The 23,128-nt window shown below is 35.3% G+C and overlaps 1 protein-coding gene across 1 annotated transcript; it reads right to left on the bottom strand.

The window, feature by feature from the left end:
* Positions 1-14,938: 14,938 nt before the first annotated feature.
* On the bottom strand, positions 14,939-16,257 carry LOC120177241 (WUSCHEL-related homeobox 11-like). The gene is made up of 3 exons (XM_039183462.1): positions 15,658-16,257; positions 15,181-15,356; positions 14,939-15,087 (listed from the first exon to the last, which is right to left on the bottom strand). Exons 1-3 carry the CDS (start codon positions 16,196-16,198, stop codon positions 15,070-15,072), a joined length of 735 nt encoding a protein of 244 aa, XP_039039393.1. The 5' UTR covers positions 16,199-16,257; the 3' UTR covers positions 14,939-15,069.
* Between the last annotated feature and the right edge of the window lie 6,871 nt (positions 16,258-23,128).

Consider the following 23,128-nt stretch of genomic DNA (forward strand, 5'->3'; position numbering starts at 1 on the left):
TGCACTGTTCACGGTACTGTTCATTATTGTTCATACCATATTTTACTGTTCATAAATACGTTTTTGTCTTAAATTTTTATAATGAAGCATAATTCAATAATATATCATCGTATTTTCTTAAAATGAGTTCAAATATTTGGTTATTTTGGAAGAACATCATTTTAAAAAGTCAATGTGACATTTCAAACTCGTATTCGGGTCGGGTACGGATTGGGTTGTTACATCTACGATCATGTTGAACTTCAAAGTTTAATCCTTAGGAACTCTGACTTTAAACTATCTCTTGATAACTCCTATAGTATAAGTACAGTATGTGTCGATTTACAATGCATATACACTCTCTGTAGATATAATGATTCGAATTTGAGACTTTTTGAGAATTCAACTTTACTTTTATTACTAGAGAAAATAACCTCAGTGACCAAAAATCCCATATAATATACGATTTTAACCAACTTTTTCCGGATTTGCCAAAATGACCAACAAAATCGCAATGCGATCGCTAATTCGCAACGCGATCTCCATTATCGCAAATTCGCGTTGCATTTTCGCAATGCGATAGTTGAAAATCGCGTTGCGATGGTCTACAGTGTTGTTGCGATTTTCCCAATTCGCAATGCGAATAAGTAAATCGCAACGCGAATTGGGAAAATCGCAATGCGAATAAGTAAATCGCAACGCGAATTGGGAAAATCGCAATGCGATACTGACTATCGCAATGCGATAATACAAAATTGCAACGAGATACTTACTTTCGCAACGCGATACTGACTTTCGCAACGCGATTCTGACTTTCGCAACGCGATAATACATAATCGCAATGCGATTTTCAAAGCGCCATTAGTATCCTGGCCAAGTATTTTATTTTTAAATTCCAAACACGAATATTAATATATTGGAACACTGAACCGTCCACAGTATATCCCGTAATCGCAACTCATAACCTAAAACCTAAAATCACAACTCAGTCCCATCTCCATCTCTCACTCTCTCACCCATCTCCGACGAAATCCGTCCCCATCTCCGGCGAAATCCGTCTATCTCCATCTCTCAGAGCCACCCTCACAATCAGAAATGGAAAATCAACCAAATCAACCAACGAGGGTTAGTTTTTTTAATTATTTTCTTTTTGAAAATTTTGCATTATTATTAGGTTTTTCATATTGAAATTGATGATAAGTTTACTGGTAATTTCAATAATAGATTAACCATTTCACTTAGATTGCTTATTAAATCAACCGAGAATCGCAACGCGAAATGCAAATCGCAACGCGATTTTAGTTTCGCGTTGCGATTATCTCGTTGCGATAGTCAAATTCGCGTTGCGATAGTCATTTTCGTGTTGCGATTTTCATTTTCAGAAACTATTCTTCTTCTGCAAATTGAAACTTGAATGAATTGCATTACTTCAACCAAAAAACAAAGACAAATACGAAATTCACAGTGTTGCAAATTTAAGTTTGAAGAATAAACTACTACTCTTTATGTTTATTATTGTTTTTGGTATATCTTCACAGTGTAGTTTTTGGTATATCTAATTTAGTATGTTTATTGTTTTTGTAGAACTTTTATTCGGCTCAATTGACCTTGAGAAATAAAGTCAGCCTGGCCAAAACAATTGCGTCGAAGCTTTCACCTGCACAAAGAAAAATGTTTGAGGATACATGCTTCGGGCCATGGCTGAAAGTACAACATCCCGGTGGAGATGCGATGTTGACACACCTGTTTCTTTAAACCATGACTAGCGATCTACCAGAGACTATACAACGTCTTGATGAAGAGATATGGTTTGATTTTCCACCGGCGTATACGTGTTTTGGGCGGGATGAGTTTTGCTTAATCACCGGTCTACGCTTCGGACACGATGATGTAGGTCGGTACACTAGACACATTACCCACCCATCATGGCTATCCCGGGTTTTTCCTGAGCTGGAGAGGCCGAGTCTACACGTAGAAGACCTGACAAGATTGTTGAATAATAAAGATGGTTTTACTCGGATGGATGACGTCGACGTTGTCCGAGTATGCCTTCTAATTCTTTTGCATGCCGGTTTTTAGGCAGAGAGGCCAAACAACCTATTCCAAATGATCTAATCAAATTGGTAGAAGACCTAAATACGTGGAACATGTTTCCGTGGGGCTCATATTTATGGAAAGCTACATGGAATAAGTTATCGTCTGCCTTGGATGATCGAAAAAGTTTGCATGGCGATGGTTCCAAATACACTTTGACAGGCTTTATTTGGGCCTTTAAGGTAAGAATTTTTATATGATGTTTCCAAAATTATAAGTAATTATTTAACAATTACTAATGTTTGTTATTATATTGTTTGTAGATTTGGATTTTTGAGGCCTTTCCCGCCATGAAGACATATGCAATAAAAACTTCAAATGATATTCCCAGGGCTATTTCCTGGAAGAGGAAACGGACCTTGCAATGGGAATATTTACTACGGTATACGACAATAAATAATGTAAGTTAACATAAATACTACCATATGTTTATAAACAAGTTATTATTAGTACACGTTTAACTTTGTTTGAGCTTTTATATTGTTAGAAGGCCAACACTCCTCTACAGAGGCTGACACCCACGGAAGCTGAGCTTGCCACTGATTGGTGGCAAGCTAGTAAGCGTTTTTTTGATGGAACGGTTGATGAGCAGCCTCCACTTCGGGAGCCATCACCTCGCCCAGAGCTATCACCTCACCCAGAGCCATCATCTGATCGACCCGGCTATACACCTCCACAACGACATCCATCACCTATTCTGTCACATCATCGAGCCTCTTCTCCACCATCACCGCAAGATAGGCGACCGGCAAAGATGCCACGACGTTTATCTCCCTGTTCTCCACCTCCACCTCAACGGGATGAGTTAGGGGAGTTACGTGATGAGGTCAATGCCTTGCGTGAGGAGGTCGGTACTTTACGCAAAGACGATGGTGCATGGCGTGTTGAGGTGTCTACATTACGCGGTGAGGTAGCCGCTCTACGTGAGATGGTAGTATCGTTGCAGAATGAGGTTCATACTCTACACAACGAGGTAAGTTTAAGATTTTTCATACTCGTAATTCATTCGGTTGCTGCCAATACTGCTAAACTGTTTTTGTTAGTATTTGTTTTTGGTTTTGTTTTTGTCTTTTGGTTGAAGTAATGCAATCCATTCAAGTTTCAATTTGCAGAAGAAGAATAGTTTACTTTCGCAACACGAAAATGACTATCGCAACGCGAAAATGGCTATCGCAATGCGAAATGAAAATCACAATGACAAAATCGCAATGCGAAATGAAATCGCAACGGCAAAATCGCAACGCGAAATGAAAATCGCAATGCGATTTGTGTTTCGCGTTGCGATTTTGCCGTTGCGATTTTCATTTCGCATTGCGATAACCATTTCGCGTTGCGATAGTCATTTCGCGTTGCGATTTTAAGTTTCGTGTTGCGAAAGTAAACTATTCTTCTTCTAGAATGTTTATATATGTTGTCCTTTTAAATGTTTATATAAGTGCTTACTTCTGGAATGTTATCTGAGCATTTTGTGAACTATGATAGAATAATGATTTGGGTGAATACAATGCTAGTTTGAAACATATTTGTCTTTGTTTAATATCATGTCTGTTTATTTACTGATTTATGTATTAATTTTTTTAGCGGCCCGATAAGGTGGATGCTTTACGTCGGGTTTTCCTTGCACGACGGAGTTCACGCATCAGACGGCGTGGACATGCTATTACGTCTCCGTTCACCCCAATGGTGCGAAGACTCCGCAAGAAGAAGCCCGACTCACCGGTCATCCCTCAAGAGTCCCCTCCAATCGTTCAAGAGGCCCCTATTCTCCCTCAAGATTCCCCCCCACCGTTCAAGAGGCCACTGTCATCGTTGAAGAGGTCCCTCCTACCATTCCAGAGCCAGATTCACATGGGGTAATATATCGAAGTATTGAGAAACCCCCACCGGTTCCGGACATGATGGATGAGAGTTGGCTCTCGTATGAGTTACCGGCTAGTACCCTTCCGGTATCTGAAGTGGAGAGGAGACAACTACCGGAAACAATTGTGGATAATACCCTTTGGGCTAAGACCGCAGTTGATTTTTAACTACATGAGTGGAGCCAAGGGTGTTACACTGACATCAGCAAACTCAACGATGAAATGTTTTTGTTGCTTGATCGGTCTTGGTGGGGTGTGCTATTAGGGGTTGAAGACAGTGGCTATTTGGATGGGAAGGTAAGTCTTATATTTGTCTTATATATGATTTTGATTAATTTGTTTAAAAATTAATGTAATTCACTAATATATGTATTTTTTTGTAAAACAGCATATCGATGCGTGGGTGTCACGTCTACTAATAATAAGGAAGCTTAGGAAAAATAAAAAAAATTCGCTATATACAATAATGCCGACGGCTTTTCACGCAGTTCACTTGAAGAATCAACGAGATGAATCATTTTTGTTGGGCAATGGACAAGCTAAACTTTATCCTGCATGGTGGGAGGTCGATAAGGTTAGTGTTTATTTTTTAAATTTTTTAAAGGTGTTCATAAATAAGTGCGCAAATAAATGAATTATTACTTATGATCGCAGGTGTTTATCCCTGTTTTGGAACGTCGTCACTGGCTTCTCGTCCAACTTCAGCTCCCATCCCTGAAGATAATAGTGTATGACAGCATGATCAATTACATATCACTGTCTGATTTGAGAGATATTTTCAAGGGATGGAGCTCTCATTTGGCTAAATTCTTGGATGAGATTAAGTATTGGAGTCATTCTGGACACAAGAAGCCAAAGAAGTTCAATGTCACAGTTGTTAGAGACGAGACCGCGCCACAGCAATCGCTGGGAGCCAGAGGGGATTGTGGTCCTCTCGTATGCCTTTGCTTGGGGCGTTTGACGACGGGAAGCACAGATTTTTTACCTCCCACCGATAGAGATAGAGCTGCAGTAGGCTTGTGGTTTCGGCATTATATGGCTAGAGCAATATATTCGAGACGCTGACTACCTGCATCCGCGTTATGAAAGTGTCCATTGTTAATTGGTAAGTCAAATGCAAGTTTTGTTAACATATATACTCCTTTTGGTTTGAAAATGTTTGGTTAAGTACCTAGAATTCAATAATTTGCTGTTTGTAGGTTTTAGATGTGTAGGAAGTCTTGTTTGAGCAAATGTTTGGTTTTGCAGGTTAATCCTTAAGTGAGCTGCGTTAAATGGATGTACAGGGTCACAATGTTGTTGATTCATTGATTCAATAATTGATGAAGAAATAAGAATTATTATTATTTTTTGATTGTTTAATTGATTTGTAAAAGATGATTTGTAAATGTTGATTTGTTTAATTGATGTGTACATAATTTGTGTTGAAATGTAATAGTTGATTTGTTGATTTTCAATCTGCTTTATGTTGAAGGCAAAACAGACTATCGTAACGCGAAATGGCTATCGCAACGAGAAAATCGCAATGCGAAATGAAAATCGCAACGAGAAAATCGCAATGCGATTTTCATTTCGCATTGCGATTTTCTCGTTGCGATAGCCATTTTCGCGTTGCGATAACCATTTTCGCGTTGCGATAGTCAAATGAATGTCTAATAAGTGATAACAACTGAACAGATCATAGAAATGTTCAAACTCAAGTTACTAATACATGCCTAACTGAAAATGTTAAAAGTGCACACATAAAATACACATAATGCAAGTTTTGTTAACATATATACTCCTTTTGGTTTGAAAATGTTTGGTTAAGTACCTAGAATTCAATAATTGTTAAAAGTTTATGCATGTTAATCCTCGTTGCCTTTTTCATTTCGCATTGCGATTCTATCGTTGCGATTTGCATTTCACATTGCGATGGTCAAATGATTGCCTTTCGCAACGTGATTCTGACTTTCGCAACGAGATAATACAGAATCGCAATGCGAGTTTCAAAGTTCGCAACAGGTTTTAGTTTCGCAAGCCAAATTTTTTGTGTATATATATACGCAGCAGCAACAACTCATAACCTAAATCCCTAAATCGTAACTCATTCCATCTCCATCTATCACTCTCTCCGGTGACATCCGTTCCTATATCCAACGACATCCTTCCCCATCCGGCAACAGGTCTTAGTTTCACATCTTGTTTGTTTAGTTACAACCATGAAATCATCTAATGTTGATCATGTTTGGATAGATTTGTGTTTTGGAGGGTCATGGGAGAATGTTCATGGTGTTTTACAATATATGCCTTTACCCATGAATCTTCAACTAAAACTGTCATTAAAGAAGTTAACTTATGAAACCCTAATGTTACGTGTTTCAAAGAAATTGAATTTAGAGCCCCTAAGTGGATTTAGGCTATCTTATCAGAGAAATGGTAAAGTTTATTTGTTAACCGACAATGAAGATGTTGAACGATTCATTGCTTACATTAATGTTTCAAGTGATGATGTTACATTGTATGTTGTTGAACCTAGAAGTAGTATTGTTGGGTCAGTAACGGGTAGTAATCAACTAAGTGGGTCTCAAAACCCATAGCCTTTCTCTAATCCAAATCCAAATCAACTTTCAGCACCAAATTCCGGTTTTCGTATTGACCAATTAGACGATGATGAGCCAAGAGAAAAAATTGTGAGTACTAGTCAGTATTCGAAATTTGATCTTGGTTAATACCCGAACTTTGATATTGGTCAATACACGGATTTTGATGATGTTTCAGAAGAAGAAACAGACCCTGCGTGTAATGATTTTGATATTGGTCAATACCCGAATTTTGATGATGAAACACCCGTTGCCGAGGAAGATGTTGTTGATGATAATGAGGAGGAAGTTACGACTGTGAATGAACATGTTGAACATCAATTCTGTAATTCATATAATCCTGAAGAAGAAAAAGAAGAAGAAAAAGTCCCCGAAGAAAAGAAAATGCCACGGGAGTATAACTAGAATATGCCAGAATTACTTCAGCTACCGGAAGAAGAGTTGGCAAAGAAAGCAGTTGATTGTTACACAAAAGTTATTCATATCAAGAAAGATGATTGTTTTGATACAAAGGAAGACTTGAAGATAGCTTTGTATACGAAATGTGTGGAAGATGGCTATCAACTAAAAGTTAACAAATCAAGCAAAGATCGTTTCAAAACAAGGTGTACGATTGACAAAAACTGTACGTGGCGTATGATTGCAAAGAGGATAAAAGATTGCGCAATGTTTCAAGTTAGGACTTTTATTGATAAACATACATGTTCAAGAACCCAAGTTTTTCCTCACCATAGACAGGCAAACAAAAAGGTGTTGGGTGGTTTTCTGGCTGAGTTAATGTTTTTGAATGGCAGGGTATATCGGGGACATGAAATTATGACTGACATGAATGCTCGGTTCAAGATTAGTATATCATATTCTCAAGCTTGGAGAGCCAAATGTTATGCCTTGGAATTGTTGAGAGGGTCGCCAGAAGCATCATTTGCCCAACTGCCGGCTTATTGTCACAATTTAAAGCTGAAAAATCCTGGGTTGGTAACTCATATCAAAACAGATAGAGATGGACGCTTTGAGTTGCTGTTTCTCGCCATTGGTGCTGCGGTTAGTAAATCAATATAATTTTGTTGACTCATTTTTGTTAGTTACATGCATTTCACATTTAAATGATTATATTTCTTGTGTATATTATTTTGTAGATTCGTTCATTTATTACTTGCATGCGCCCAGTTATTATAGTTGACGGAGCACATTTGAAAGGTCGATACCTTGGAGTAAACTTATTAGCAGTAGCCATGGATGCTAACAATGGGATATTGCCAATAGCTTACGGGGTTGGCAAATCTGAAACCTCTGATTCATGGACATGGTTTATGGGGCATCTTAGTGATTGCATAGGTCCTATTAGCAATCTGACAATCATATCCGATAGGGCAAACTCAATTGACAACGCTGTTAGAAGGTGTTTCCCATATGCTTTTCATGGACTTTGTGGTGTTCATTTGTATAGAAATCTAAAATCAAGGTCTGCTGGTATAAAAAAGCACAAATGGACATACTGGAAGGCTGTAAAGGCTTATCGGGAAGTGGATTTCAATAAGCATATAAACTGTTTAAGACGTGTTTTGCCTCAGTGTGCTCAAACACTAGAAGATGTCGGGTTTGAAAGATGGTCAAGAGTACATCAACTTGGAGCAAGATATGGTTTCATGACGTCTAATAGTGCAGAATCAATTAACGCTCTAAGTCGTCATTCCCAGAAATTACCCATTACTATGTTAATGGAGTTTTTTCGAGCCTCTATTCAACAGTGGTACTACAAGAAAAGAAACCATGCAGGTATTATTTCTTTGAATTCGTAACTTATCATATATTTTACTAAGTATTATTTATTTAAATTTACAGGAACATTGGAACATCGTGTTACACCATGGACTGAAAAAAAGATAACGAAACGTGTTGTGAAGTCAACGTCATGGAGAGTTGAACCATGTTCAAACACTTTGTTTGAAGTACTGGATAATAACTTAAATGGGCTTGTCGATCTAAATGCAAGGACGTGTAGTTGTATGAAATGGAAAACATCTGGTTATCCGTGTGGCCATGTTATAAAAGTTTCTCTTCATCTAAACCAAGATGATTCAAGCACATACGCTATGGATTGCTACACTACAGAAGTATATCGACAGACTTATGCCGAGATTGTCTACCCTATTTCACATCCTTCTGAGTGGGACATACCAGATGACTTACAAACAGTTTTGCCACCAGCCATGGACAGAAGGCTACCTGGCCGACCAAAAAGTCATGATCGTATACCGTCTAAGGGTGAAGAGAAGAAGAGATCGACATGTAGTCGGTGCAAGGAAAGTGGTCATACAAGGTTGACATGTGGATCACCAGTGCCATCACAATCATCTTTTCCTCTACCAAAATATGGATCATCATCAAAATCCAAAGCTCATATGGTGTCAAGAAAAAGGCAATCAAAATCGCAATCATCTTTAAAATCCCAATCACAACTGGCTTCACCTTTTGGGACTGTTAACTTAGGTGATTTTTAAATGCAAACGTTGTATTATGTAGATTTTATGTGTGAACTTTTAACATTTTCAGTTAGGCATATATTAGTAACTTGAGTTTGAAAATTGCTATGATCTGTTCAGTTGTTATCACTTAATAGGCAATCATCTTAATGTCTATCGCAACGCGGAAATTACTATCGCAATGCGAAATGAAAATCGCAACGAGAGAATCGCAATACGAAATGAAAATCACAACGCTAATTTCGCAATGCAAAATGAAAATCGCAACGAGGGAATCGTAATGCGAAATGAAAATCGCAACACGGATTTAATTTCGCGTTGTGATTTTTATTTTCGCGTTGCGATTTTCATTTCGCATTGCGATAGTACTTTTTGCCTTCAACATAATGCAGATTGAAATCAACAAAATCAACCATTACATTTCAATCAATTAAACAAGCACAAATAAGAATTATGTTAACATCAATTAAACAAATCAACTTTTACAAATCACTTTTTACAAATCAATTAAACAATCAAAAAATAAGCAATAATTATTAGAGAAAATAACACTTCTACTATTGAATCAACTTTTGCAGCCATACATCATTTTCACGCAGCTCACTTCTGAGATTAACCTGCATAAACCAAACATTTGCTCAAACAACACTTTCTACACATCTAAAACCTACAAACAACAAATTATTGAATTCTAGGTACTTAACCAAACATTTTCAAACCACAAGCCTATAAACATACCAATTGTTTATGGACATTTTTATAACGCGGATGCAGGTAGGCAGCGTCTCGTATATATCGATCTAGCCATATAATGTCGAAACCACAAGCCTACTGCAGCTCTATCTATATCGGTGGGAGGTAGATACTTTATAATTCCTGTGATCAAACGGTCCAACGCCAAGCATACGAGAGGACCACAATCCCCTCTGGGTCCTTTCGTTTGTTGTGATGCGGTCTCGTCTCTGCTAACTGTAATATTGAGCTTCTTTGGCTTCTTGTTTCCAAAACGAGTCCAATAATTTATCGCATCCAAGAATTTAGCCAAATAAGAGCTCCATCCCTTAATAATATCTCTTAAATCAGCCAATGATATGTAATTTATCATGCTGTCATATACTATTGCCTTAAGGGATGGGATCTGAAGCTCGACGAGAAGCCAATGGTTACGTTCCAAAACAGGGATAAACACCTGCAATCATAAGTAATAATTCATTCATTTGCGCACTTATTTATGAATACCTTTAAACTCAATCTAAAATAAACACTAACCTTATCGACCTCCCACCATGCAGGATAAAGTTTAGCTTGTCCATTGCCCAACGCAAATGATTCATCTCGTTGATTCTTCAAGTGAACGGCGTTAAAAGACGTCGGCATAATTGTATATCGTGTATTTCTTTTATTTTCCTTAAGTTTCCTAATTATTAGAAGATGTGACACCCACGCATCGATATGCTGTTTTACAAAAAAAGACATATATTAGTAACTTACATAAATTTACAAAAAAATAATCAAATGAAAATATAAGAAAAATATAAGACTTACCCCTCCATCGAAATAGCCATTGTCTTCGACCCCTAATAATACGCCCCACCAAGACCGATCAAGCAATAAATAGATATCATCATTGAGCTTGCATATGTCAGTGAAACACCCCTGGCTTCGCTCATGTAGATAAAAATCAACTGCGGTCTTAGCCCAAAGGGTGTTATCCAGAATTGTGTCCGGTAGTTGTTTCCTCTCCTCTTCAGATACCGGTATGGTACTGGCCGGTAACTCATATGAGAGCCAACTTGAATCCATCATGTCCGGCACGTCAGAGGGTTTCTCAAGAATACTACATATGACGCCATGTGAATCGGGCTCTTGAATGGTGGGAGGGACCTCTTCAACGATGACAGTGGCCTCTTGAACGGTGGGAGGGGACTCTCGAGGAATGATAGGGGCCTCTTCAATGATAGGAGTGGACTCTTGAGGGATGACAGACAAGTCGGGCTTCTTCTTGCGGTGTCTTCACACTATTGGGGTATACAGAGACTTAATAGCACGTGCACGCCGTCTGATGCGTGAACTCTGTCGTGCAAGAAAAACCCGACGTAAAGCATCCACCTTATCGGTCCGCTAAATAATTAAATACAAATATCAGTAAATAAACAGACATGATATTTAAACAGTGAAAACAAAGATAAATATATTTCAAACTTTCAACCAAAAGACAAAACAAAGACAAATATTAACTTCACAGTAAGTAAAAAGTTTAGCAGTTTTGGCAGCAACCGAATAAATTTACTAAGCAATCTAAGTGAAATGGTTAATTTAAGTGAAATTACGAGTAAATTTATCATCAAGTTAAATATGGAAAATCTTAAACTTACCTCGTTGCGTAGAGTATGAACCTTATTCTGCAACGATACTATCATCTCACGTAGAGCGGCAACCTCACCACGTAAAGTAGACACCTCCACACGCCATGCACTATCGTTATCAAGTAGAGTACCGATCTCCTCACGCAAGGCATTGACCTCATCACGTAACTCCCTTGACTCATCCCGTGGAGGTGGAGAATAGGGAGATAGAAGTCGTGGCATCTTTGTCGGTCGCCTATCATGAGGTGATGGTGGAGAAGAGGCTCGATGATGTGACGGGATAGGTGATGGCTCTCGTTGTAGAGGTGTATAGTCGGGTCGATCAAGTGATGGCTCTAGGTGAGGTGATGGCTCTCGAAGTGGAGGAAGTGAAGGCTGCTCATCATTCGTGCCATCAAGAAAACGCTGACTAGCTTGCCACCAATCAGTGGCAAGCTCAGCCTCCGTGGGTGTCAGTCTCATTAATGGAATGTTGGCCTCCTAAAAATATAAAAACTCAAACAAAGTTAAACGTCTACTATTAATAACTTGTTTATATATGATAGTATTTGTGTTAACTTACATTATTTATTGTCGCATATGATATTAAGTCTTCCCAATCCAACAGACGTTTCCTCTTCCAGGAAATAGCCCTGGGAATATCATTTGAAGTTTTTATTGCATATGTCTTCATGGCGGGAAAGGCCTCGAATATCCAAATCTACAAACAATATAATAACAAACATTAGTAATTGTTAAATAATTAATTATAATTTTGAAAACATTATATAGAAATTCTTACCTTAAAGGCCCAAACAAAGCCTGACAAAGTGTATTTCGACCCATCGCCCCGCAAACTTTTGCGGTCATCAAAGGCAGACGACAACTTAGTCCAGGTAGCTTTCCATATATACGAACCCCACGGAAACAGATTCCATGCATTTAGGTCCTCTACCAATAATATTAGCTCCTGAGGAATAGGTTGTCTGGCCTCTCTGCCTAAAAAGTCGGCATACAAAAGTAGTAGAAGGCATACTCGGACAACATCGACGTCATTCATCCGAGTAAAACCATCTTTCTTATTAAACAATTTCTTCATGTCGTCGACGTGTAAGTTCGACTTCTCTATTGACTCATCAGGAAAAACCCTGGATAACCATGATGGGCGGGTGATATGACGAGTGTACCGGCCTACATCATCGTGTCCGAATCGTAGACCAGTGATTAAGCAGAACTCCTTCCGCCCAAAACAAGTATACGCCGGTGGAAAATGAAACCATATCTCTTCCTCACCACGTTGTATACTGTCGGGTAGATCGCTAGTCATGGTCTGAAGCCACAAATGGGTCAAACTAGCATCTCCACCCGGATGCTGTACTCTCAGCCATGGCCCGAAGCAGGTTTCTTCAAACAATTTTCTTTGTGCAGGTGAAAGCTTCGAAGCAATTGTAGTGGCTAGGCTAACTTTATTCCTTAATGTCAATGAAGCCGAAAAAAATTTCTACAAAAAAACAATAAACATACCAAGTTAGATATACCAAAAACTACACTGTCAAGATATACCAAAAACAAAACAATAAACATAAATAGTAGTTTATTCTTGAAACTAAAATTTGCAACACTGTTTTTGTCTTTTGGTTGAAATGAAAATCGCAACGAGATAATGAGAATCGCAACGCGGAAATGACTATCGCAACGATAGAATCGCAACGAGAGAATCGCAACGCGAAATGACTATCGCGACCATACAATCGCAACGCGAAATGAAAATCGCAATGCGATTTTTGTTTCGCGTTGCGTTTTTTATTTCGCGTTGCGATTCTCTCGTTGCGATAGTTATTTCCGCGTTGCGATTTTCATTCTCGAAACTATTCTTCTTCTGCATTACTTCAACCAAAAGACAAAACAAAGACAAATACTAACTTCACAGGCTAAAGTTTAGCAGTATTGGTAGCAATCGAATGAATTTAATAAGAAATCTAAGTGAAATGGTTAATCTATTATTGAAATTACCAGTAAACTTATCATCAATCTCAATATGAAAAACCTAAAATAATGCAAAAATTTCAAAATAAAAATAAAAAAAACTAACCCTCGGAGGTTGATTTTCCATTTCTGAATGATTGTGAGGGATTTTTGACTGTGAATGATTGTGAGGGATTTCGCCGGCGATAGGGACGGAAATCTTCGGAGATGGGGACGGATTTCGCCGTAGAGAGTGAGAGATGGAGATGAGACTGAGTGTTGTGATTTTGGGTTTGAGGTTATGAGTTGCGATTACTGTGGACGGTTTAGTTTCCGATTTATTAAGAAAAATTTCGTGTTTGGAATTTGAAAAAAAAAATACGCGTTAATACGAATGGTGCTATGTAAATCGCGTTGCGAAAGTCAGAATCGCGTTGCGAAAGTCAGTATCTCGTTGCGATTTTGTATTATCGCATTGCGATAGTAAGTATCGCATTGCGATAGTCAGTATCGCATTGCGATTTTCCCAATTCGCGTTGCGATTTACTTATTCGCATTGCGAATTAGGAAAATCGCAACGACACTGTATACCATCGCAACGCGATTTCCAACTATCGCAACGCGAAATGCAACGCGAATTTGCGATAATGGAGATCGCGTTGCGAATTAGCGATCACATTGCGATTTTGTTAGTCATTTTGGCAAATCCGGAAAAAGTTGGTTAAAACCGTATATTATATGGGATTTTTGGTCACTGAGGTTATTTTCTCTTATTACTAAGACCAGTTAATAAATTTTGGTAATGTTTTATATTTATTTATTACATATATAAATGATTATAATTCAAGTATGTGATTGGATTTAAAATAAAGGTTTTAATATACAATTGTATATATTAGTCGATTAATAGATCGAATACTAGCCATTAATTAAAAAAAGTTTTCTATCACATTATTTATGGAAAATTTGTTAAGATATTGTAGTAGAAAATTTATTTTCCCATGTAATGCACTACAAAGATTTTTTTTAAATGGGGAGTTTTGAACAATAACATAAGGAAGACGCAAGGAACAATAGGCATTTTCTGCATGTCTGGAGAACACGTGAGGATCACCCGACATATTCTGCATTCCATAGGAGCATGGTGAAGTAAGACATGGATGTGTACCGTCCATGGGAGCATGGGGAAGACGCCATATTTTCCCTGCATCTTCATAACGACGCAACTATTTCGAGTGTCTTTCCCGTGATACTGTTCAAAAGATTTCTTTTGAGAAAATAATTTTGGGAATGCATTAACCAGAGAATTTTGTTCCGAGGACATTTTTTTAACTAATTTTGCCTATTACCGATTAAATTAAATTTTAAATGTAATTTTTGAAAAAAATATAAAGAGAAGGAAAGGGAATGTCTAAAGACTAATTTATCAATACATCACGAGATTTTTTTGATTAGTCTGAAATTATTATAAGGTAGCATCTGTTCGAAAGATTTTCAATCATTGACAATGAACGTTTAAACACCCTTATAAATGCCGTGTTTGAACAACCGAAAACATGCATACATGCAATAAGATGATTTGAGGCATATACATATATGGCTTCAAGCTTAATTATGATATAATCCCATGCACTAATCTCTCTTGGTTTAGAAATGGTTTTCTATAGATTTATGTATAGAAAACCCTGCAAATATCAATCATTTTTTCTCAAAATTCAAAACTAAAAATACATATACATATTTTTGCAGCTTCAATTCCTCTTCACGGTGTTCTTGAAACCTGCAAACATCAAACATTTTTTCTGTATAACGAAATGTGAATTGAGAATCATTCAAAAACAAAAACTTTGAAAAATAGATGAATCAATCTTACAAGGAAATAACTTTCACCAGGAACCAAGCTCTCAAGCAAAAACCCAAAGTCATTCATGGGGAGAGGCACACCAGAGGAGTGGACCAACGCTACATCTTGTCCAAACATGGCCTTAATGTCCAGTGAACCCCTTGGAACTTCACTTGGTACTCCATTGATGAACACTGTGATGAACCCTAAAACAAAATCCCAGAAAATTTACAAGAGAATATTAAGAATACATTGGGGGTAAAGGGTAAACTTTAGGGTTTACTTCAATCATTTCTTCTCTCTTTGCAAAGAGAAAAAGTTCCATATAAACATGCAGCATATATTTGGGGTATAGTGCAACTCTATTTTCAAACCACTGAATCCCATTGGTACATCACAAGAAAGTTACTGTTGCAGATTCTTTTCAAAATTCAACTTGAAGCACTGTGCTATGTTAGATTACGGACTTAAGAATTTATATCGAAAGTTTAAGGGGTATGAAATTACCGGATTGATATTGCAAATTCGAGATTTCCGATGGGCACAAAACCGATGTGATGCTCGAGATTTGATCTTGAAACCCCATTTGAGGGGATATGGAGAGAAGATTTTCCATGCCATCATCACTCATAACACCATAGGAAGAAGATGAACCAACGAGGAAAGGTGGGAAAGAACTGAAGTTAGAGACATCACTATGTTCAAACTGAATTGCACCACCGCTGCCGCCGCCAGCAAATGGTTGTGATTGGTTATTATTTCTTTGTTCACTAGCTCCGGCGGCTTGCAGCTGTCGTTGGCGGCGGCGAGACCTCGAACGTCGGTTTTGGAACCAGTAGAACACATTGGCATCAACAACAGCACCGAATTTCTCGAGCAACTTTCTTATTCTCACGGTTTCGTCCTTGGGAGGGTTCACCATGCCACTATTGAAGATGGACTCGAGTATGAGGATTTGTTCTGGCTTCGGTGTCCACCTCGACCGGACTGGTTCACTCCTCTCTGAAACATGGCTCGGACTATTACGGTCTGGAGCTTGATCTTCCATTGATGAAGATACCTAGGTTTGAAATATATGAAAAGAAAAGAAAAGAAAACCAAAACACATGAATATACAGTCTAGAATACATGAGGGAGGGTGAAGTTTATATATATATATAAGATACTGCTGGATTGTCACCTTTTGAAGTTACCAAATCACCCTTTTGCTGGTTGCACCTCTTAGAGTTGAAATTACTTCTTTGCCCCTCAAAGCTTTATCAAAATGTTCTACCTTTTATCAACAACTAATTGGTTTAGAGGGATGTGGTACTAGATCCCTTAAATAATATCATGAGTTCAAATCTTGATATTGTGAATAGAAAAGGTTAGATTAAGAGGATCGTCTCTTGATAGACTTCTGCAGTACTCGATCTTGATTAGTCAATCAATATATTAAATACAATAATTAAATAAAAAAATTTATATCCTTTAGCTTTGATTTATTTGAATCCATTTATTCAATTATTCTTAACATTAACTCGGTTGGTATCAATATTGTTACGCACTTTCAAAAATTAATTCATTAATAAAATTTTTGCCCATTCTTAAAAGTTTTGAATTCTACCGAACTAAAATATGTCGTTTTAATAATTATAAGTTGATATGATAAGATAAGATAAGATAAGATATTAAATCTTTTAAGTAAGATTAGACATTTAAATACAAATATTTTGAATGAAGAAAAATGAATTACGAGAGTCATCTCATATCGAACTTCTATAATATTTGATCCAATAAAGACGTTCTCTATATGTTCTTCCTATTAGTTCCAATCAAATACCTATTCAATTCTAGCTAGCTAGTCATCTTTGGTTTAAAGATTCAAACTTTATCATATGCTTCTTCATACTTGACAAAAGGTGAAAAGCCTACTTTTTGGTGGATTTATACTTTAGTCCTTCAATATTATTCTAAATCAACATTAAGCCACAATTAGCTTGCCGTCAAAGAGAATGACAATGTATCACATTTCCCCCCTTCTTGAATACTAATTATGGTCACCCATTAGATTTCAATAAAGAAAACTAAGCAAAACATTAGTAGTATTGATTTATATACCCATTAGAGATGCCAAAAGTCCTAAAATCGATTGGATACAATGATAAAATATATTATACTTTTAAGGAGAGAATAAAAATTTGAACTTCGAAAATAACATTGTCGAAAAAGATAACTCTAAATCTTGAATACGAATCATAAAATAGAGACGAACGATTACTATATATATATATATATATATATTATATCGAAGAAAGAACCGATGAAAAAGAGAGGTCAAAATGGTAAAAGAAACAAGGAGGAAAGGGGGGATGTGAAAGAGGGAAACAAAGGGTTGGGGTAAATGGCAAAGTGCATGTGAAGGAATGCATGGAAAGCTGAGTCCATGTAAAGAGAAGAGACAACTTTTTTTTTCCTTTTCCATAATAATAATCAAATCTATAAAATAAACAACCTCAAGTAATGGTCAAAAAATGGTGCCATAAATTTATTATTAATTGACAATAGCAGGAAATTCAAATATCAATAAATTGTATCGTAAAATTTTAAATTCTTATATATTTAAGATATTTTCTTCATATTTTTTTATTGAAAATCTGATTTTATCTTCTTACAATTTTATAAGTCCACAAACCCTCTAACATAAAATCATACGTCCGTCGCCGTATACGTTCCTATTCATAAAATATTATTGTCCTTAGTTTGGTTTAGGTTTTAATTTTTAGTAAAGGAAGCTCAATAAATTTGGGTCGTGAGTGTGTAAAATGATTGATGCAAAGGTTTCCATAAAATGGGAAATTGTACGTTGATTTTTATATATGGATAGTAAAAATACTTTTAGCTTTATTAGGTGTTTTTGTTCATAAATACTCCACTCTATATTTCCCTCTATCAATATGAAGAAAACTACTATTGCAATGTCGGCAATGAAAAATACACGACAAAAATACAATATATATATATATATATATATATATATATATATATCTTTCATATTCGTTTAATAATGTCTGTTTTAGTAAATATTTTTTTGTTTGTATTTATTAAAAAATATTTTATATTGAGAAAACTTGAAAACGAAAAACAAATAATAATTATAATAAGCTAAAGTTTAATAAGAGAAATAAAGAGAAAACTCCAATACATGTGCCCCAAAAGCATAACCAAATGTTGGTTGATGTCCCCTAAAAAATAATTTCAAATAGGAAATGAAAATTACTAAAAAAAAAAACTTATAAAATGGTAAATTCAGGTAAAAAAAACTAGATTCATGTAAGGGTTTGTACATTATCTCAAATTCTAAAATTTAACTTTTAAATGTTTTGTAGTTATAAGTTCAACAATTGACAACAAAAATAAATAAAATTTAATAAATATATTAATAATATTTTTTTAAATAAAAGATAGTATAAAAACTTAATATCATAAAATTAAAATATAAAAACTAAAAATATTATTCGGACAATTTTACCAGTTTCATGGGAGTGATTATGGCGTACGTTGCCAAGTTAGTGCGAGTTTTACGAGGGTTTTGTAGGTTTTTGGACTTTTACCACAAATGGAAAACTGCCTACTGATTTCACTGTGCCAAGGAATCCTCACTGTGCTGTACTCATCGTCTGCCTCCTTTATAAAATATATAATAGGCTAAACTATATATTTAGCCACCCAATTATCACTTTAACTCAGTTTTGGCCACTCAACTATTACTTTTTTAAAAATCATATTTAACGTTACGTTTTGGTCATCCACAATTAAAAAACAAACATTATTATTGATGTGATATTTTTTTTTATTTTTTCAATAATGAAGTGATATTATCTTATAGTGACACGTTAATATTATCGTTAACTTCTTAACAAGTGACTAAAATAAAACTAAAATATAACATTAAGTCCGACAAACTCTTTAAATTAAATTAAAACAGAATCTAATCATACAACTCTAATATTAGTTGAGGTGAAATGTATTTCTTTTCTCTTTATGTAACTGTAACTGTTTTTTTTTCTTCTGATAATGCCGCCACTATTACTTCACTTATTGGTTTAACAAGTACCACATATATATTATATTTATATTTACAAAAACCAATAGTACAAATGACTTGGAAAATTAAAACCAGAATCTGATGTGTGTTTTGGGAGGGAATGCCAGGACCACAAAATGTTTTTAACAATCTTTGTCTCTTCAAACTACTTGTTCCTTCTAGCTTTGTCAACTCTAAGTAATTGGAATTGGACCACTAACTCCCTCAATAATTAGCTCTCTCGACTCGAGAAGACGATCCGATGTATCGATTCGAGAGATCTGATTTGATAATTGTTTTATGATAATAAGATTTATGTTTAATGTTGGAGTTTTTACTAACATTTTTTTCTTCGTATGTTTCGTTTAATGAAATTTTTTTAACGAAACGTTGAAGATACATGAAATTGAGGAAACCATGACATTTTAGAGCAATTATATATATGTATATAGCTATAAGCTATTGGGGCATATGATAATAGAGGGGAGAGATGTTGCATTCAACCCACACAGTTGCAAAAGGCATTGATGTGTGTCAAAAATGAGAGTACAAACAACATGGATTGTGGCTTTTCATTTGTCCCTCCAAACTGTATTGTCTAAGGAGTATTATTATGATTCTTTTATGGTCTTAAGTTTCTTTTCAAAGCCCTCACCCTAGGAATAGCCTCTTCTTGTACTTATACTTTATGTTTTGCCCATAATGGTTTCAATCCTGGGTAATCTACACCCATGATCACTTAACTACGACAATATTCTAATCCGATATTTGGTCTTTTAAGGGTAAACTACGCATTTAGTCATTCAACTGTCACTTTGGTTTTGTTTTGATTATTCATTTTTTTTCAAAATCATATATAACGTTATGTTTTGGTCACCCGCCATTAAAAAAATAAACATAACTACTGACATAGATTTTTTTTAATGATGACATGTTAATATCACAGTTAATTTTTTAATAATAGGTGATCAAAATAGAACCAAAACATAAGGTCGAGTATGATTTTGAAAAAAATAATAGTTGGGTGATCAAAACGAAACCAAAGTGATATTTGAGTGACCAAATACATAGTTTATACATCTTTTAATTCTCTCAATCGTACCACTTAACTATTTAAATGATGTCAATCAAGTCTACATATATAAGCATTTAACGGACGTGACTGTTAAAAAATTGATGTAATCACACATTTAATCTTTATTACTTACACATTTTATCAATTTGGTCCCTATTACTTACACATTTTATCAATTTGGTCCCTATTACTTACACATTTGGACGAGTATTCCTCTTGAGAGTCTTTTCGGTTACTGCCGACATTTACTTTAAATTTCATGTATAATTTTCAAAGGATTGTGTTAACTTCTGAAAGCAACAACCATTTCAATAATAACATCAATCAGGATGTATTTACTTTAAGACAATAATTATTCTACATCATAGTTGATGTGTGATTTATTTTATTAATTTGATTTATTTATATAGTCAATTAATCTATTTTGTAATATCTATATTTCCATTTTATAAAAGGAATATATTTTAATCATACCAAACTTAGAAAAATATACATAATATTAAACAAAAAAAATCTCAGCTTATTTGATTATGTCATAAAACCCCTAAACTGAGATTGTTATATAGTTTATGATTATATGTGTTCATTTAAATAATTGGGAATAAAAGTGGAATGCGTATTTTATTATAAGATGAATCTGAAAATAAACCCATTGTGGGCTTTTTCTTATTTTATATATTTAATTTTGGCCCATTAGTTTACCAACTCGACTTGATGCACACATTAAACCCAAAATTTGTGGGCTTTTCCTTATTTTATATATTTAATTTATATTCTTCAAAAAGATTATTTTTGACTTTCGTGTCATTTTAGGTTTGATTCGATTGGATTAAATCTATTAAATTTTAAATTTATGATCTAATCGGTTCAGTTTCAATAATATTGATTAGAATTGATTGATTTTGCAAACATTTTATCTTAGAACTCTTTGTGTATTAGTTTTTTCTATTCGAGAATTTTCATGAATCCCGAATATATTTAGAATGAACGTGATACGTGCATCACAAAACTCACATTAAAAGAAGATATATTAGCATTTCCAATTGATCTATACGAACAAGTCTTGGAAAAGAACAATAACAGAACATCAGACTTGCGACTACTTTTCGAATGAGATCCTGATCTTATTCGGTCAACATTTATTCTTTATATATGACCGTCTGTCTCTTGGCTTTCCAATATTTTTTGAATCGCATCAATCCGATATCGTGAACTCAAGATACGTCCATTTTATTGAAGATAACGCATGAAGAAATTTCTATACAAGATTAATACGAGATTTCATGAATATTACGAATTTTTTATTGATTATTTGTAATATAGTTTAATATAGGATGATGTATTATCTTTTAAGATTAGATTTATTATTTTATTAGGAATTAAGATAGAATCGAAACATTATCTTTATTCATTAGTCATGTTACAACAAGGACTGCTCACCTATATAAAGGAGGTTTCATTTAACTTTGAAAAGGCATATTTATTTGATTAATAATACAAAGATAGTTCAATTTTATAGGTATTGATTGCCTTGTGCCTTCGAAGCATTCTTTTCATTAAGTTCTTTAAAGTTCCTTTGTGAGAGGATCTTCACACTCTCATTTGATTTCTCATTGCTATTAGGAGGGCTGGTTAGAGTCAATTATCGAGTTTGTCTAGTCAATTGCGACTAGGGTGTTTGTATGACAACTATCTATCAATCATCATTATCATCCGCTACGGCATCCTTTATCAGAACAATAAAACTCTTCTAACACTGGTTTTTTCCATCCACAAAACTCTAACCCTGAATGAAAACACTGAGATGATGCTGCCATCTAGTATTAATTCCTCATGACACCTCCGCAGCCAGCCGGGCCTGCAAGAAGAGTCGTCAACGTTAAACTTGACAGTATTCGCCGCGGGAAAAGTCGAACAGATCCCAGATCGAGATCGAGGAATAGTAACACCCGCGTCACACAGCTTTGGAGATATATCCACCAGCAAGCTCTAACTATGTGGTCAATGCCATTTTATTGATTGAGAATAAATTGTTTCGTATTTCATTGCTCTGTGATTCTTACTGTTGCATAAATACAAAGCAACCTCCATCGTTATTGTTGGTATTAAAATTTAACACGAGTCAAAGAGCATTTGGCATCGATGGTAATTAGGTGCTCAAAACAATTTAAACATCTCACTATTGTAATTAGGTCTCGGTTTCTCACGATTTAAGTGTTATGTGATTCGTTTGATGAAAATATAAAATGAAAAGAAAAATAGCAATACAGAGTAGTTGTGGAGGCTCTCAAGGTTTATATATATAATTAGGATTGTAGGTTTTGATGTATCTCTACGAATTTTATGTATCATTGTTTGTGATCTCATTTATTTATGGCTTAATTGAAAAATAAATACTTAAATTATACCTTTTGTCTAATTTAGATATTCATTAAAATGCGTGCTTAATATTTATTTTGTTATAATTTAAGGGGTCTATCACGAATTAGTGCTTAACAAAGTATGTTTTTTTAATTTCTATTAATCTTATTTAAAATAAACTAAAACCATTAATTTTTAAACCCCTAAATTACTTAAAATACCTAAATTCCATAAATATTTAAACCCATATCTCTAAATCTCATATGTCACCGTCGAATCAACTACCCTTAATATCGCCAAACTCCCATCGTTCGGTCGCCCCTTGTTGCCGTATGTCTTCGTTCAAAATAAAATAATCGCAACACTTAGTCGGTAATCTCGTCACACGAGATAATTTTTTTCACCCAACCATCGTCTGTTTGTCGTCGTTGGTGAGACTGCACTACTGCCTAAACCAAAATTGAGCCTCCTAAACC

This window comes from Hibiscus syriacus, unplaced genomic scaffold (assembly GCF_006381635.1).
Source record: "Hibiscus syriacus cultivar Baekdansim isolate YM2019G1 unplaced genomic scaffold, ASM638163v2 tig00112285_pilon, whole genome shotgun sequence".
NCBI classification, from domain to species: domain Eukaryota; kingdom Viridiplantae; phylum Streptophyta; class Magnoliopsida; order Malvales; family Malvaceae; genus Hibiscus; species Hibiscus syriacus.